The sequence below is a fragment of the Hevea brasiliensis genome, chromosome 11, assembly GCF_030052815.1.
Source record: "Hevea brasiliensis isolate MT/VB/25A 57/8 chromosome 11, ASM3005281v1, whole genome shotgun sequence".
Classification (NCBI taxonomy): Eukaryota; Viridiplantae; Streptophyta; class Magnoliopsida; order Malpighiales; family Euphorbiaceae; genus Hevea; species Hevea brasiliensis.
The window spans coordinates 3,720,099-3,738,227 of record NC_079503.1 but is presented as its reverse complement, the minus strand read 5'-3'; the positions used below and the strand labels follow the sequence as shown (position 1 = coordinate 3,738,227).

Here is an 18,129-nt window from a genome sequence, read left to right as displayed (position 1 = left end):
TTTAACCATCTACCTAACACACTCTAAGCTTTTAGCCTATATGATTCCTTGATATTTGAGACATTGGCAATTTGGCTTAAGATTTTTGAATTAGAAGATTAGTTTGGTTAATTTCACATTATTCTTGGTAAGTTTATTTATTTTATATTCTCATATGTAAAATAGATATAAAGCTAAAAAAATAAAATATATAGAAAAATAGAAAGACAAACCTAATTTGATGATAGAAATTATAAGCTTACATATTTTTAAAAGCAATTAAAAGCAGTCTCTCAAAAGAAAACAACCCCTTAATTAATTATTGAAAAGAGAGGAACAGATGACAAGTCCTAAAGTTTCTCATAGGAAACCATAACCAAGCAAAATTGGAAGATAAGGAGCACACATGGAAACATTTCTTCTTCTAGTTTATTTAACTGCTAATTTAGAGAGAAAAAAATGGAGGATTTGCATATCAACCAGTGTTGTATGCCCGCCAACTTGTCACCCTTCTACTTCCAGTGATAACTTCACTGTGGAGGCCCTGCTCCTACTTCATTAGCAAGGCGAGCTTGCCTCACCAGCTGCCCAAAGAAAAAAACAAAAGAACCAATACATCTCCAATTAAACAAAGAGGAAAAACAAATTAAATTGTCTGTTGTGTATTCACCTGAAAATAAGGGTCAAGCTTTGCCTTGAGGGTCTCAATCTCCAGCTTCAGCATTTGGAGAGAGGCCTTGCTACTGTTTTTACCAATTCAGATAAAGATATATATGATTTAATATGCGCAAAAAGTGGATTGATATATAGTTTTCTGCTTGTTTTAAGAAAGTGAAATATAGAGTAGAACATTATTAATTTGTACCGTTCCACATGACATTCGCTGCAGTTGCCCAACAATGCGATCGCCTTTTCCATGACTTTTTGGGCCCCTAGTCTGCAAAAAATTGCAATCTTTAATAATATGAATAGTAAATAAATGAGAGAATTTATAATTTAATCTCTAAATTTTATTATTAATCACTATTTAATTTTTATATTTTAAAAATTAAACAATTTAATTTCTGACTTATGTTTGTGTTAAAATTGAAGTTACTTCGGTCTATTTTGCCTTCAGTGCATTGCTAAAAAAACCAAATCTACCATTTTTAAGTTCGAGTAAATAATTAGAAAAAAAAAAAAAAAGAAGCCCTAATTCTTCCCTCTCCCCATCTCTCTTCAACAGCTCCGTGCCCGCTTCCGTTCTCTTCTCCGAAAGCTCTTCTCGCCAAAGAGAGGAAGTGGGCCTTTCAATTATTCAATTATTATATCTTGGTGATCGCGTATGTACTCTAAGAAAGAGCAAAACCAAGCCTTTCCCAAAATTCAGGCTCTGCTGGAATGGGATTTAAGCTTACCGACTAACCATCATACATGCATGTCCTGAAAATTTTAATAAATATCATACCATAGAAGGAAGACAGTGAATGAGTTAGAGATTAAATTGTTTAATTTTTTAAAATATAAAAATTAAATAGTATTTAATAATAAAATTTAAAAATTAAATTGTAAATTTTTCTAAATAAAATAACTTTTACAATCAATATTATATTTACCTGCCACATTTTTCCCTTAGCTGCTTGACCAATCTCATAATTGCTGTGAAATCAACAGGGTCGTTCTCGCTTCCCAGAGAAAATAAAAATAATTATAATTGTCTTGTTGGTTAAATGATTAATTTAAAGTTAAATATTAAGTAACAGAATAATTATATATTCAACTTACAGCTGCTGCTCTATATTATTTGTAGTGTTCTTTGAATCGGTGTAGAGCAAACTAATTGCCTTCTCTAGAACGTCTTGGTCATCAGGGCTTTGACGTTGCTCCACACGAAAAAAGTGAGAGTCCACAGTTCCCTGTGTTAATGAGCACAAAAAGAATCCATCATCAAAGGGAAAATTAATGCGTAAGAAACTAATTTTAATATATATATATATATATATATATAATTTTTTAAATACCCATACAAAATTTATTTTAAATAAAGTTAAATAGTAAAAAAAAATTCATACGTATTGCAATTTTTGTTGTCTTCGAAGAAAATAATTAAAAAAATTTTGATTCGAGAAGAGATAAGGAGATAATTGATTTTATTTCTCAGAGTCAATATATATACAGTAATTATTGGACTATACCCATCACTTGAAGGGGTAAAATTTCTAATATTAAAAGATTGGAAAAAAAAAACACACCTCATTCAAAAGAGATTGCTTCATGGTGGCAATCTGCTGTCTCAAGGGATCGTTCTCCATTTCAAACAAAGTTTAGGAGAAATTGGATACAAAATTGAGAAACCAAATAGGATAATATACATATAGTAACCAACACAACATTTGTATGAGCATCAACATGCATTTACTATTTCTATAAAGCAAGATTACCATTCTTAGTGTAAAAAATAATTCAGTGCTTACTGACTTATTATTAGTGTTTATTATTATATTAAATAATCAAAACATTATGTTGTATAATCTTAACCAATTATTAAACCACATATGAATAATGGTACAGGTGATAATTCGTGAAGTAAATGATGGTCAATTTAGCAGCAACAATATGTAATTCTGTACAATCACAACATTGAAATTTTCCTGCTGGAGTTATTGATTAGCATCCTAATAACTTTGATAGAGTTAGAATTTTTTTGCCTCAACCTAATCTTATGTCTTAACGACATAAGATGTACAGTGAGATCTATATATTAAATATATAAATTTTATATTTTTATGTCTTAATTTCATAATAAATCGAGTGTAGATAAGAATTTTTCTATAAATAGATTTTACATGTTATATGTACATCATGGAATAAATGCATGAAGATTCATAATTAAACCATTTTTTATTGGTCAAATCCCTATTTGGACTACTAAATATGTTAGGGTTGCAATTAATAAAGATTAAAATACCCTTAAATATTAATTATTGAGGCTTATAAAATTATTTTACACCTTTATTCTTGATAAATTAATAATTTTCTAAATAAATTAACCCTTTTTATTTAAATTACCACTATTCATTTTTTTTAATTATTAATTATTTTTAAATAACTTACAAAAATATTAAATGATCATCCATTGACTCTTATCAGAAAAAATGTTAATAACACACGATTACTAAGATATATATTATTCACTCATTATTTTATATGTAATTATTTTTAATATTAATAAATATTTAATTATTCATGAGTCAATAATTTTTAGAATAATCCTGTAAAAACATTTTTCAAAAAAATATTGAATCATTGAAAATAAAATTTTTAAATAATAAATATATATATGCACACACTTCATTAATAAGTTATAAGTTGATATAGATATTTTATAAAATATGAACATAAAATGATCTATATTAATTAACAAAAACTACTTTTAACAGATTTTCTAAAATAAATAAATAAAGGAAAATTTATTATTTTTTATTTTATTAATATTTTATTTAAAGATAGAAATAAAAAAATAATAGACACTGCTAATATGACAAGTTATTTTAAATTAGATTCAATTTTTTTTTTATTAAAAAATTTATTAAAGGTTAAAGTTTTAGACTCTTTATGTATTTTTTATTAAATTGATTGAGGTACTAATAAATTAGATTGTGAAAATAGATACCCCTCAAAATAATTGCTTTAAAATAAAGAAATTATTGATATCATCGCTTTTACAAATCCTTCTTTGCCATTTACCAAAGGCAATTAAATCTCCTCCTATTAATAAATTTTAGATTACATCTAAAGTATATTTTATTTTACTCACTTAAATATAAGATTTACTTTTTTTATAATTTATAAAATAATTCATATTTATGTTAGTATAAAAAATATTAAAATTTAATACTCTGAATAAATTCGGTAATTTTCTCCTTAACTTGACATTTAAAAATTTAAACAAAAGCTGTCAAAGCACCCAAACGTAGTATTGGAATAATTATATAATTTTTTTTTGCCCTTGAATGGCCGTCTTTACCTTGTAGAAAAAAATATAATTTTTTTGAAAAAAAAAGTCAATAAAAAGTGAAAATAGAAATTTAATGTCACGGTTATATTTATGTTTGGATAATTTTATGATTATTTTATCCAAAATAAAGAAAAAATATTTTATTTTATAAAAAATTAAACTTTATAAAATTGATGTCTTTTATCTCATAAATTTGACTTAAAGTGATATGTTTTTCAATGAATGAATGGTGGATTTTATCATCTTTTTATTTTAAAATAATTCTCAGTTTTATGTATGAATTTGACTTACATTTGCATATCATAAGAGATTTTATAAATTTATGAAATTAAAATTTAATAATATTTGAATTTATATTTTATTAATTTTTTTTATAATTTCATAAAATTTAAAGACTCTATTTGATCTTAATTATGCTTTTACGTGATATCCATTCGTCCATCCTCACTGTCATTTCCAGATGAGTCATCTGAAGAGTTGTCTTCTGATTCAGGGGGGTATAGACACCATATGCTGAGGAGGAGGATCATGGTACATTTTGTCTTGGTTTGGGCCCGTGGATGGGACTTAAGAGGATTTCGGTGCCTTGACTGGACAGGATATCCTTTTCGGTTCAACTGGTATCAAAGCCTGATTATGATTGTATTATACACACTTCATTGGTGAGTAGGGGAGAAGCTTTCAACCTTTGGTATTTCTCTTAACTTCTGTATCACTGTTTTCTACCATCTTCTCTTATCTTGGTATATCGGCTGGAAACGAGTAACTGCTTAATTCCTTCCTAGAAGGTAGAGCGATCTCTAGCCACAACGCCACGTACCAAACATGGCTTGTCAAACACCTAACTCTGTTGCTGAAACTCATCTCCAGACTCCTTCTCCTTCTGAAATTGTCAATCTCACCTTATCTTGGTATCAGCATGAATTTGGCAATTAAAATTTTGAATTAGAAAGTTAGTTTGATTCAATTTCACATTATCTTCGATCAATTTATTTAATATATATTCTCATATATAAAATACATATGAAGCTAAAAAAGAGAATAAAAATGAAATATATAGAAAAATAGAAAAGCAAACTTAATTTCACAATAGGAATTGAAAGTTCATATATCCTTAAAGAGCAATTAAGAAGAGTCTTCTAAAGGAAAATAACCCCTTAATTATTAAAAAGAGAAAATAAGGAGCACACAGGAAACAGTATCCTTTGGAGTTTATTTGATTGCCAATTTAGAGATAAAAATAGACGATTTGCATATCAACTAGTGTTGTATGCCCACCAACTTGTCACCCTTCTACTTCCAGCGATAGCTTAGCGAGAAGGCCCTACTCCATTAGGATGGGTTTGCCTCACCAGCTGCCAAAAAAAAAAAAAAAAAAAAGACAAAAGAATCAATACATCTCCAATTAAACAGAGAGGAAAAATAAATTAAATTTCCTGTTGTGTGAGTACCGCAAAATAAGTCGCAAGCTTTAGGCTGAGGGTCTCAATCTCCAGCTTCAGCTCCTGGAGAGATGCCTTGAAACTGTTTAACAATTCATATATATATATATATATATATATATATATATATATATATATATATATATATATATATATATATATATGTACAAAAAGTGGATTGCTATATAGTTTTCTTGTTTTAAGAAAGTGAAATATAGAGTCGAACATTATTAATTTATACCTTTCCACAGTATCTTCGTTGCAGTTGTTCCACACTGCATACAGCTTATCGCTAACTCTTGGGGCCCCTATTCTGCGAAAGATTGCAAACTATTCTTGTCGCTCGAATCCATAACCTTAGTTCATAAATAAATAAGTTTATCATTAACGTTATATATACCTAGAGCTTTTTGCCCTTAACTCCTGGATCAATCTCTCGATTGATGAGAAATCAACAGGGCTACTGTTGCTGCCCAGAAACAAAAAAAAAAATAATTAAAATTGTCTGGTTGGTTAAATGTTTAATATTTCAACTTAAATATTAAGAAACATAATACTTACATCTTCCGCTCAATTTTAATTATATTGTTCACTGAATCTCTGAGGAACAAACTAGCTAACAACTCTAGAGAGTTTGGGTTATTAGGGCCTTGAAGCTGCTCTAGATGAAAAAAGTTTGAGTCCAGAGTTCCCTGCATTGAAAATGAGCAGAAAAATTATCCATAATGATAATGACAAAATGACGTTAAGAAAATAAAATTAATAGATACATATATATATATAAAAAACCTCATTCAAGAGAGATTGCTTCACGGAGGCAATTTGCTGTCTCAAGGGATCGTTCTCCATTTCAAACAAACAAGGTTTTGGAGAAATTGGATGCAAAATTGAGAAACCAAATAGGACAATATATATATATATATATATATATATAGTAACCAACACAGCATTTGAATGAGCATCAACATGCATTTACTATTTCTGTAAAGCAAGATTACCATTCTCAAAACAAGATTATCATTCTGTGTGTAAAAAATAATTCAGTGCTGCCGATACTATTAACCTATTATTAATGTTTATTATTATATTAAATAATCCAAAATACTATGTTGCATAATCATAACTAATGATTAAATCACATACAAATAAAGGTACAGATGATAATACATGGTAAAATGGTAATATTATGTAAATCTGTGCAATCACAACATTGAAATTTTCCTAGTTGAGTTATGGACTAGTATTCTAATAACTTTTAAAAGAAGGGAATCCCTATTTCCATTAGGGTCAAAGTTAAAATAAGGAAAAGACTAAAACACCCTTAAATATTTATTATTTATAAATTAAATAAAACAAATAGGGAAACCTCATTTAAAATTGATATTATATTTATATCCTATGTTTCCTACAGTCAACTTTAAAATATAGCGAATTATTAAAAAAAAAAACATTGCAACTTATTAAAAAGTTTTACACCTTTATTCTTCATAAATCTCCAAGTAAATTAGATTATCCTTTTTATTTAAATTACCACTATCAACTGTTTTAAAAAAAAATTATCAATTATTTTTAAATAAATAATGATTCATTAAAAAACATTTTTCAAAAAAGTATTGAATCATTGAAAAATAGAACTTTTAAATATTAATTACATATTTTCTTTAACATATTCATATTAATTTTTTTTTCTATATATATATATATTGAGAATTATGTCGTTATTTTTTTTAATTTACTAATATTTTATTTAAAGATATAAATATATGCAGAACTATTTTGAATTGGATTTAAATATTTTTTAATTTATTAAAAAAATTATATAAAGGTGTTTCAGACTCTTTATGTATTATTTATTAAATTGGTTGATGCCTTAATAACTTAGGTTATGGAAATAGATGCCCCTTAAAATAATTACTTTAAAATAAAGAAATTATTGATAACATTGCTCCTATTGATAAATTATAGAACACATCTAATGTATATTTTCTTTTACTAATATACATATAAAACCTTTTTTTATATAATTTATAAAATGACTCATATTCATGTAAATATGAAAAAAATCCCTTATTCATCTATTTAGAATATGAGTTTTTGTGAAATTCTCCATTTCAAATTTCAATGAATGGATGATGGATCTTATGATCTTTTTATTTTACAATAATTCTCAGTTTCATGTGTGAATTTGACTTGCATTTGCATATCATAAGAGATTTTATGAAATTAAAATTTTATAATATTTGAATTTTTATTTTATTAAATTTTTTATAATTTCATAAAATTTAAAGATTCCATTTGATCTTAGTCGTGTTTTTACATAAAAATTATGATATCCATGAAAATGGCAATCAAGATTGTTGAATTAGAAGGTTAGTTTCTTTAAATTTCACATTATCTTCAGTAAATTTATTTATTTTATATTCTAATATATAAAATAGATATAAAACTAATATATATATATATATATATATATATATATATATATATATATATATATATATATATAGAAAAATAGAAAAGCAAACTTAATTTTATAATATGAATTAAAAGATTACATATTCTTAAAAGCAATTAAGAGGAGTTTCCCAAGAGAAAACAACCCTTTAATTAATTATTAAAAAGGGAAAATAAGGAGCACACAAGGAAACAGATCCATTGGAGTTTATTTAATTGCTAAGTTAGAGATAAAAATAGAGGATTTGCAGATCAACATGCCCACCAACTTGTCACTCTTTCTACTTCCAGTGATAACTTCATCGTGAAGGCCCTGCTCCATTAGCAGGGCGGGCTTGCCTCACCAGCTGCCCAAAGAAAAAGACAGAAGAATCAATACATCTCCAGTTAAACAGAGAAAAAATTAATTAAATTCCCCGTTGTGTGAGTACCGCAAAATAAGTCTCAAGCTTTCGCCTGAGGGTCTCAATCTCCAGCTTCAGCTCCTCGAGAGATGCCTTGAAACTGTTTAACAATTCACATATATATGTATATATATATACAAAAAGTGGATTGCTATATAGTTTTCTTGTTTTAAGAAAGTGAAATATAGAGTCGAACATTATTAATTTATACCTTTCCATAGTATCTTCGTTGCAGTCGTCCCACACTGTATACACCTTCTCTGTAATTTTTGGGGCCCCTATTCTGCATAAGATTGCAAACTATTCTTGTAGCAGGAATCCATAACCTTAGCTCATGAATAAATAAGTTTATCACTAACGTTATATATACCTAGTGCTTTCTGCCCTTAACTCCTGGATCAATCTGTAGATTGATGAGAAATCAACAGGGCTATTGTCGCTGCCCAGAAAATGGAAAAATAATTACAATTGTCTTGTTGGGTTAAATGATTAATATTTAAACTTAAATATTAAGAAACAGAATAATTATATGTATATATTCTACTTACATCTTCCGCTCTATTTTATTTATACTGTTCACTGAATCTCTGAAGAACAAACCAACTGACACCTCTAGAGAGTTTGGGTTATTAGGGCCTTGAAGCTGCTCCAGATGAACAAAGTTTGAGCCCAGAGTTCCCTGCATTGAAAATGAGCGGAAAAATTATCCATAATGATAATGATAAAATGACTTGTAAGAAAATAAAATTAAAAGATATTTTTTTTTTCTTAAATTAAAATATTGGGAAAAGGAAAAAACCTCATTGAGAAGAGATTGCCTCATGTTAGCAATTTGCTGTGTCAAGGTATTTTTATCCATTTCAAAGAAACAAGAGAAATTGGATACGAAATTGAGAAACCAAAACGGAGAATATATATATATATATATATAGTAACCAACACAACATTTGTATGAACATGAACATGCATTAACTATTTCTAAAAGCAAGAAAACCATTCTCTGTGCAGAAAATAATTCAGTGCGATCGATCCATGCACAATAACTTTTGATGGGAGTGAGTGGATTTTACATGTTTGGTGTAGATCATGGAATGAATGCATGAAGATTCATAATTAAACCATGTTTGTGCTGTTGATAAATTTTGTTTGCAAATTACAATAATTGCTTTAAAATAAAGGAATGGTTGATCCTGCACTCAAAATGAGGATAATTATTTTTTTTTTTTCTCTTAAATGGTAGTTTTGTGAAATTTTCTCCATTCGAGAGAGTACTAAAACACTATGAGTACGGTTCAATTGTTTTAGTTTAGGATTATTTCTACCAAAATGACTTAAGTCAATTTAGCTTAACTCTTCTCACTATATATTTGCTTTTAATTTTTTTATTATTTTTTTTATGTAAAACTTTAACAAAGAGAAATTGTTTTAAGAAACGTTTAAAAAAGTGAAAATAGAAATTAATGTCACAAAAATATGGTGTTATATTTATGTTTGATAATTTTTCTGATTATTTTATCTAATATAAAGTAAAATTTTTTCATTTTATAAATAAATTTATATTTTAACAAATTTATGTATTTATCTTGTCATTTTACATAAGGTTATACATAATTTTGTAAAGTAGTTTTTTTTTTTAAAAAAATTATTTTTTTTATCAGTATAGTTTCTTTCAGGTATCATTTTGATTGCACTTAGGATTAGAATTCTATGGGTCTTAGCTTTCTTAATTGCTTTCAGCTAGTTTATTAATTTTGCACTTTAGACGTTATGTATATAATAATTTAAAGGAACTCTTAAATTTCATAGTACATTTTTAATTATAATTAGTATTATATTTAGAATATGTCTGATATTATTAAAATGAATCATCATTGTTGTAGGTCATTATTAATTTAATGTTTCCATTTTACTTAAATTTGAGCTAATCAAATTTAATTAACTGTATATATTAATTAATTTAATTTTTAATTGGGTTAAAAAAACTCTTAACATAATTACATTCTTAATATAGAAAATTAATCTAACTACTTTCATTAAAAATTTTTTAAAATAATAACAAATTTCTACATTATATTATAGCCTATCAAAATAGAAGATAATTTATCATTATTAATTAAAAAATAATATTTTTTCCATCTCATTAATCTATTTTTCACTTTTTTATATATTATAAAAAATTTAATAGAATAAATATTTTGTATATATTTCATATTATAATTAAAATAAAAAAATAATATAAATACAAATAAAGATGTCAAAATATTAAAATTTACAAATTATTTAATAGTGCGACTGATTATATATTATTTGGAAATCAATTTAATTTTTTTTATTGCTTAATACATACTAATATTTTTTATTATTAAAAATATTAAAGAAATTGAGCTTCCTAGATTTGTCCAAGAATGAATACAAACTACTTTTAAGGTTCATTTATAACTTTGAGTTCTTATCCTAAAGCTCTGTTTGACACTGTTGAAATTGCTATTCAAAAAATTTATTCTTTTAAATATATTAATTCCAGAGCATCATTTAAAAAATAATTTAAAATTAAATTTAATAAATTTTAATTATTAAAACATTAAAATGATAAAATAAGTTTTTTAATATTTTTTAAAAAATATTCAAAATAATATTTTTTTTCTCCGGAAAATAATTTTAACCCTGAAACCAAACAGCACGAAATGATTTCTTGATATTTGGTAATCTACTACTGGACTGATGGGGAGGGAGGAAGAGAATTAGAAAATGAACAATATTCTCCTTACAGGCAAACTGTCTTGTTTACAATTGATTCAACATGGCAAGTGACAGAATATAAATATATAACCCCTGAGAGAGAGAGAGAGAGAGAGGAAAAAAATTTGCATTATTTTAATTATCCGTGCCGGAGGTGGATTAAAACACGAAGAAGAAAATATAAACATAAAATATGCCAACAACTTTCATACAATCTCTCTTTTCTAAGGGTACAGAAAAGAAAACTATGAACACAATTGAGACGAATTTTTACCCAACTGTATTTCGTCTCCCTTGCACTATAGCACTGAAGGAAGGATAGGAAATGCAACAGCTTTAAAATAAGAGAAAAAAAAATGTAATAATTAAAGATACTTGTACATATGAAAAATTAAAAAATAATAATAAAAATAATCTTCCTTGCCCTTTTCTTTTTTTTTAATCCTTAATTTCCTTTATTTGCTTGGACGTATATATTATGCAACAATTTTTTTTTTCCTGTTCTTCAAATTAGTTTTTTATAACCCAAACCACTTGCAGGCAAGGATTTAGCCTTCTTGCAAATAACAACAGATTCAGGCTGTTATGGAGCAGCAGTTTGCTTGCTTGCCAGTTGCCAGTGGTCAGGGGTAGTAGTTGCTTCTAGCTGTCTATTTGAGTCACATCAGAAGTATAATATCCCTGCCTTTATCATCTCCGACTTAAAAAGGGTGAGAGACAATAGGATAATTCAGGGAAAACTGGAGAGGAAGAACAAATAATGACTTTCCACTCCCCTTTTTAATTCACTGCCTCACCTGGCGCTTTCTCTGGGGTTTTAGATCAACAACAATGATAGATATGTTGTCGCAGCTGTTTTTGCTGTAAGCTATTTCAGTGAGATTATCAGCCACAGCTTGTGCCGGAGAAATTTCATCGGACACCATTGTTCTGCGCCACCTTCTTAAGAGTCGGCGAGCCACATCCCCTACCTCTTCATTTGTCATTACATCCCACAGACCATCACTTGCCAGAATCAAGCATTCATCATCATCAGTCCTTGTCATGAAAGTGATCTCAGGCACTGGAATTATCGATGGCCTTAAATACCTATCACCTAAAACACCAAAAAAGAGCTAGAGTGACATAGAGTAATTATCGTCATACCGATAGCAGTTCAAACGGAAGTGCTCATGTTTTAAGATTCATTTACTAGCGACCATTGAACAATGCATGCCTAAGAAATAAAAGCATTATGACAGTCTTTTCATTATGTACATGATTTATATAGACTTATAACGAAAAATAAGAAATAAAAGATCAAACGAAGGAAATCAAAACATAATATGAAAAATAAAACTAGAATGGTTTCATTGCAAGTTAAACCTTTTAAACTACCTAAACGCAGAAAGTATGTTCCTATAATCTAAAAAAGAATTATTTTCCTCTAATGTGGAAGTTCCATTTTTCTGAAGGATTAATTGAAAAAAAAACATCAAATGAGAACACCTAATGTTAAATTATAGTCAAGCAATTACACAACAAAACAGTAAGGCAGAGACAATACTTTAAGAATTCTCATGGCGGCGATAATGACGGGTTAAGAATCAAAATGACCATCATAACTATAATATAATAATACAATACCAACAATAATGTTGTGCTTCACTTTCAGGATGATGCATGAAGTAAATAATGCAAGATATCAAAAGTCTACAACCACAAAAAAATCATAAAATTATATAGTGCAGTTGTGTTGTTAATTCTGTGGAACGTAAATAATAGGAATCCGGATGATTTACGAAAGAATCTAATTAAAGAGTAAGGCCAGTATCCAATAATGTTCTTGCTGCTCAAGAATCTATGGGTGTAGATTAGATTAAAAAGCACACCTACACTTGGCAAGGTTTTACTTTTGCAGTAACCGATACGTAGCATCATGGCTTATTTATTCAAGCAAGGGGTTATAATCCTTCTTTCCTATATGCGACATCTATGCTAGGGGAAATCATAATTGAGCTTACAATTTGAAGATTGCCGAAACCTTGACCATTAATTCCTCCTCCACGCCACACCTTGAGCAATGATCATTCCTACCAACACTTACCAATCTGATAGTGTCAAGCAAATGTGCATGTTCATATCTAAACATGTGTTTCTGGGTTAATTAATAACTAAAACTACATATAAAAAATAAAAAAATAAAAAAAAGATAATATTTGAATACATCATATGGGCACCATATATGAATAAGCCCTAGATAATGTACAATGGCATACAGAACGGGACCACGAAAATCCCAACATATTGAGGATGCACCAAAGTGTGTACCATTGCAATTATCTAGTTCTTCATAAATCTCAGTGGCGTTCGTAACTCCTACGCATGCTGGGTTTCTTCTTATTAACTGGCAAAACTTAAATTGGTTTGATTCTCGAGTTTTTCGACCAAGTAATGACTCAACATGCATATTAATTTATCTTCATAGTCCTCTCTGATCAATAACAAGTAATGCAAATTATAATGCTCTAGCATACAAATTAACAATCAAACAATATTCCTCTAGTCTTAAGAAATCCAACATTATCTCCAAAACTTCAGTATAAATTACATATTGGAAGAGGTAAATAGTTTGCGAAAGCAGAAAAAATTGAGAAGAGATTTGAAGTAGAGAAAGAAGAAAACCTATGGCTCGGGACATAGCAAGGACTCCAAACACCCTCGCACCATTCCAGCTTATGACTTTCCCTCCCACTCCTTCAATTCTCATGAGTTCGTCTTGTCTATCCGGCTGCAAAAGAAACAACATCACATACTACTGATGTTGCATATCAAACGAATATTTAAGAACGAAATTACAAGAGACAATATTGAGCGTCAATAAGCTGTCAGCAATTGGCCATGCAATTTCATAGATCGAGCTCCCATGCCATATTTCTTATTGACATTTTCAACATTTTACACTATTGACCTCAGCTGTTGGAGGCCATGTTTCTTGCAACAAACAAATTGAGTTCAATTTCACCGGCCATTGTTATTTGAATGAACTTTAAATATAATTATAGGCTTCCTTTGAAATAAATTATTTGTAAACAAATAATTCAATTGAAAATGTACTTTTTTTTAAATTAAATGAATTAAATTCTTTCATTCTAAATATGAAAATTGAAAAAAAAATTTAATTGAATTAAATTCTTGTAAAATTATACATTCCAAAAAGGGGATAGAGTAACAAAAAGAATTAGAAGAGATTTTGATATATGACCTTGTGATCGACAGTTAAGGGAATAGTTTGATTCCCACGGCAGAGCACCGCCCTTGAGTCACCACAGTTTGACGTGATAATCTGGCAACCGGATAAAACCACCACTACTGCTGTGGATCCGACCATTTCCGGTGCCTCTGTCAAGACCTCATTGTCTGCCTTCTCAAAACCACTGGAAAAAGCAACTTCCCACCTTCTCTGCCATTCATTGCCATCAATTGTACTTTCACGATCCAATTCCTCTGCTACAACTTCATGCATTCTCCTTTTACAATAATTAGCCACCTAATTAATCACCAAAAACAACACGATGGAGGGCTTTCAAATGTTTCTTGATAGATTATGTTTGCATATGATTAACTTTTATTTATGTAACTTTTACCTTCTAATTAATAGTAAAGCAATAAACAGAACAAACATAATGTTGCTCCTCAAGAACTGAACTCACAAGTCACAAAATATCAAATGCCCCTCCGAATTTTGGAAAAGTGAAAGATTATTTTTAACAGAATAAGTTTTGCTCTGCACTAAAAAGAATTGATCGACCTTAATATATTCATATCAACATTCTGGTGAGAAATTCTGGCCATAAATACATGATTAAAAATGATTAAAAAAAAACTAAAATTCAATCATGCAAATAAAACTTTGGTGGAAGTTAACGTTATTAGTATTGTAATCCCATGATTATTGAAAATGGTTATTTTCTAAGATGCTGTGTTAAGCATTGGATAGAAGTCAACAATCATAGCAAGCAAGCATTTGAACACAAAGACAGACTATTATTAAGCAATGAGGTTGATTTAGAAGTAAAAATGTGTAAATAATTTGAGAGAGAGAGAGAGAGAGAGAGAGAGAGAGAGACAAAGAATGGCGTAATGGAGGAAAGCCAATAATGACAAAACAGGAGGCATCCCTGTGACCACTATAAAAATTCTGTTTTAGGTGAGTCCGATCCATCATGATACAGCAAAGCTGTCATAGTCAAACAAGAATATAAAGGGACTAAGGAACCACCGTTCCTGCACACAACCTACACGTGGCGAGCAATCATACATCTTTTGGTCCCACATACATTTGTTGCTTCCAACAAAGAAGGAAGAACTATGTACTCATGGTTCATACTGTTCCAAGAATAACCCCAGCTAGCATAAACATCTCACTACGACACCCACCCTCAATCAATCATCCACTACATTATAATAAAATATATTATTCTCTCGCAAATAATTGTAAACGTATTGATGATGCGTCTGTGATGACGATTATAGCGGACGCTTAAACGTTTTCCAGCAAAGAAAATTTTTTCACGGTCTTTAAGGACACGTATACATAAAAATTAGAGAAGTAGTCCATAAAGCCTAGAGATGTGGACCAGTGCAGGGAAGACGCGTGTCTTGACTGTTACCTTGTCAGTAATTATTATAATCATAGATCATTAAATAAATTCCGTACTCTGATTTTTTTTTCTCATCCATTTAATCTAAGATTTTAATTTTTCCATCAAATAAATGGCATTGCATCAACCATTTATATTGTATTTTTTTTTAATATTAAAAATTATTATTTTAAAAATGATTAGTTATTTGTTTGATTTGATCTTAATTGTAGGCTAATCCGCAGATAAAAAAAAAATGCCATCCCTCGCCGATCGTTAGCTAACTTTCAATCAATTTGTGTAGCATACTTAACCTAATTATTTTAGTTTTAGACTAGAGAACATGAAGGAATGTAAAAGTTTTTGAAGCGTAAAGTGTACACTGTAGAGAATACTGTAGAATACCTGGGAGCCACCATGACCATCGTAGACGCCGAAGAAATGGATTGGCGAGATCTCGGCGGAAGTTCTTGAACCAGGAGCCGTACATCCGCCCACGTGATCGCACGTGCGTGACATAAATCCCGGTATAACGGAAACGGCATCCTCCATCTCCCGCCTTCTCCCAATCACCGACGTGAACCCCCAGCTCACTCCTTTATTATTCCTTCCCACACACCTGTCCCTTACCGTCCCAGCGGTGAGCTCCCCTTCTCTCGCAGGCTCCATGTACCTCGGCACGACAGCATCCGCCACCACCGCGGCTGGAATCTCACCGGAACTCCCGCTAATGGTAGAGATGTCTCCAGGGCTCGTAGCACTTTGAGTATCTTCAGTGCTTAGTATTGAGGAGAAGCCAGAGCTCGTTGATGCTAGCTCGGCGTCAGGAAGTGAGTCGACTCGCTGGAGCTGCTCGTCCTCTGAATGTTCCATTCAGTTACTAGTGAGAGACAAGAGAAAAGAAAAAAGGGGGGAAGAAAGAGGAGATTAAAGAAGGCAAGCGAAGGAGAAGGGACAGACAGGAGATTGACACGTGTGAGGGATATTGAGTCGATACACGCTTCTTTGTGTAGCGAAATTGGAAAATTTTGAAAAATACCAGGCACAATCCACTGTATTTTATGTAAGGTCGTACTCAATTTCTTTTTCGGATACGGCTCCGCCACGTGTCTGTTCATGATCTGGCGGTGCCACTCTGGTGGACTTTGCGGACGAGAATAGAATTATTGTGCGAGAATAGATGGTCTAGTGTATTGCTCATAATAAAGATCCTGCACCGGCAACAAAGCCGTTACGTGTCACGACCCTTTTGATCTATATGATAGCTCAGTTTATGCAAAAGAACAGAAAAGCCTTAATCAGATGACGCGGCGGATTCTGATTGGGCTGTTATATAAAAATGCAGCCTTGCAGGTAAAAAGATGTTTCTTGCGTAAGAGGAATCTATAAGGTAAGCGTTAGGTGGACCCAAGCAAATGGTACAGACTACGTAGCCTTGATTAGGAGCTACGTGGCGGGTTTGAAAGAAGCGGGGTGTGGGCATTGCTGCATTAGGTAGAATTTGACTTTTCTTCCAAATGTGCTAAACCATGTATGATTTGCCATAAGGAAAACCTCTAATAATAATTACACAAAGCAAACGATAAATTGCCACGTCCAAAAGTTGTCTTTCATCGTTAGTCGAGTAAGATCAACGGTCATTATTTTGGCACGTTATTTGTTCACGCCCAGCTCGCTCGCAGTTTAATAAAAGGAAGGAAAAGGTAACGCATGTAAAGTTACGATAAAGGCCAATTATTTTCAATTTTGAAGGGACTAAAATGGTCATTTCGAGTTAAATTAAATAGAAAAATCTCTATTAAAAAAAATTTTCTTAAATTGACAAAAATGAAAACTCGTGAGCATTCCATCAATCGGCCAAAAAGAATCGACACGTGGACTGTACAGCCCGCAGCAATACTACAAGGATGGGTTGTAGGAAAATTGCGAACTCTCCAACCAATTATAGAGCGACGCTTATGTTTGCATTATCTGGTAAACGTTTTATTGCTTTTTTGTCTTGTTAAGGGTAGGATAATTCTAGAGTGCAGTCGGAGCTTAAAAATGGGTAAATAAGGAAAGTGCACTCTACTTCTAAATAAATGAAAAACGCATACATTGAATGTATTAAATAATTTCACTTTGAATGAATATTAATTAATTCGATGATTTGGTTGAATTACATTTCTTACAATTTTATTTACTCTATTGGATTTAAGAGTATTACAATATAATTTTATGAGTAAAAATATACATATATAATAATTTATTTATATTATTTATTTATAAATTTAAGTTATTTATAAAAAAAATATAATAAATTTAAATTTGACTGCCATATGTCATTTTGACATGTGATTAAGAGATATGGGATCAATATGAATAAGTGAAAATTCTTTGGCTTGTTGCGATTGCTTTACAACTGTATGACTCTGTTGAAGTTTTAACTAGGGGGTTCAATTGGGACAGAATAAGGGCAAGTAAATTTTAATTCCTTCCACTGGGGGAGGACT

General features: G+C 30.0%; 4 protein-coding genes across 4 annotated transcripts; all 4 read right to left on the bottom strand.

Moving 5' to 3' along the window:
• Positions 1-189: 189 nt before the first annotated feature.
• LOC110652074 (pseudo histidine-containing phosphotransfer protein 1) lies at positions 190-2,311 on the bottom strand. Its single transcript, XM_058129453.1, has 5 exons — positions 2,211-2,311; positions 1,575-1,874; positions 845-916; positions 650-722; positions 190-563 (listed from the first exon to the last, which is right to left on the bottom strand). Exons 2-5 carry the CDS (start codon positions 1,610-1,612, stop codon positions 510-512), a joined length of 237 nt encoding a protein of 78 aa, XP_057985436.1. The 5' UTR covers positions 1,613-1,874; positions 2,211-2,311; the 3' UTR covers positions 190-509.
• Positions 2,312-5,134: 2,823 nt separating this feature from the next.
• On the bottom strand, positions 5,135-6,290 carry LOC110659143 (pseudo histidine-containing phosphotransfer protein 2-like). Its single transcript, XM_058129452.1, has 6 exons — positions 6,208-6,290; positions 5,980-6,110; positions 5,819-5,887; positions 5,660-5,731; positions 5,428-5,500; positions 5,135-5,331 (listed from the first exon to the last, which is right to left on the bottom strand). Exons 1-6 carry the CDS (start codon positions 6,265-6,267, stop codon positions 5,287-5,289), a joined length of 450 nt encoding a protein of 149 aa, XP_057985435.1. The 5' UTR covers positions 6,268-6,290; the 3' UTR covers positions 5,135-5,286.
• Positions 6,291-7,930: 1,640 nt separating this feature from the next.
• On the bottom strand, positions 7,931-9,193 carry LOC131170403 (pseudo histidine-containing phosphotransfer protein 2-like). The gene is made up of 6 exons (XM_058129451.1): positions 9,076-9,193; positions 8,825-8,955; positions 8,647-8,715; positions 8,488-8,559; positions 8,304-8,376; positions 7,931-8,219 (listed from the first exon to the last, which is right to left on the bottom strand). Exons 1-6 carry the CDS (start codon positions 9,133-9,135, stop codon positions 8,172-8,174), a joined length of 453 nt encoding a protein of 150 aa, XP_057985434.1. The 5' UTR covers positions 9,136-9,193; the 3' UTR covers positions 7,931-8,171.
• Positions 9,194-11,196: 2,003 nt separating this feature from the next.
• On the bottom strand, positions 11,197-16,638 carry LOC110659164 (protein phosphatase 2C 56). Its single transcript, XM_058129693.1, has 4 exons — positions 16,043-16,638; positions 14,260-14,544; positions 13,680-13,785; positions 11,197-12,111 (listed from the first exon to the last, which is right to left on the bottom strand). Exons 1-4 carry the CDS (start codon positions 16,508-16,510, stop codon positions 11,801-11,803), a joined length of 1,170 nt encoding a protein of 389 aa, XP_057985676.1. The 5' UTR covers positions 16,511-16,638; the 3' UTR covers positions 11,197-11,800.
• Between the last annotated feature and the right edge of the window lie 1,491 nt (positions 16,639-18,129).

Coding starts and splice junctions, on each gene's coding strand:
- LOC110652074 (XM_058129453.1), bottom strand. CDS start 1,612: ATGAGATTGGTCAAGCAGCTAAGGGAAAAATGTGGCAG. Junction 917..1,574: donor CTAAGGGAAAAATGTGGCAG/GTAAATATAATA, acceptor AATTTTTTGCAG/ACTAGGGGCCCAAAAAGTCA. Junction 564..649: donor AGCTTGACCCTTATTTTCAG/GTGAATACACAA, acceptor TTCTTTGGGCAG/CTGGTGAGGCAAGCTCGCCT.
- LOC110659164 (XM_058129693.1), bottom strand. CDS start 16,510: ATGGAACATTCAGAGGACGAGCAGCTCCAGCGAGTCGACTCACTTCCT. Junction 13,786..14,259: donor CCTTAACTGTCGATCACAAG/GTCATATATCAA, acceptor TTTCTTTTGCAG/CCGGATAGACAAGACGAACT. Junction 12,112..13,679: donor TGCTATGTCCCGAGCCATAG/GTTTTCTTCTTT, acceptor TTGGTGTTTTAG/GTGATAGGTATTTAAGGCCA.
- LOC131170403 (XM_058129451.1), bottom strand. CDS start 9,135: ATGGATAAAAATACCTTGACACAGCAAATTGCTAACATGAGGCAATCT. Junction 8,956..9,075: donor GGCAATCTCTTCTCAATGAG/GTTTTTTCCTTT, acceptor TTTTCAATGCAG/GGAACTCTGGGCTCAAACTT. Junction 8,377..8,487: donor AACGAAGATACTATGGAAAG/GTATAAATTAAT, acceptor ATTGTTAAACAG/TTTCAAGGCATCTCTCGAGG.
- LOC110659143 (XM_058129452.1), bottom strand. CDS start 6,267: ATGGAGAACGATCCCTTGAGACAGCAAATTGCCTCCGTGAAGCAATCT. Junction 5,888..5,979: donor ATTAAAATTGAGCGGAAGAT/GTAAGTATTATG, acceptor GTTTCTGGGCAG/CAACAGTAGCCCTGTTGATT. Junction 5,732..5,818: donor TTAAGGGCAAAAAGCTCTAG/GTATATATAACG, acceptor AATCTTTCGCAG/AATAGGGGCCCCAAGAGTTA.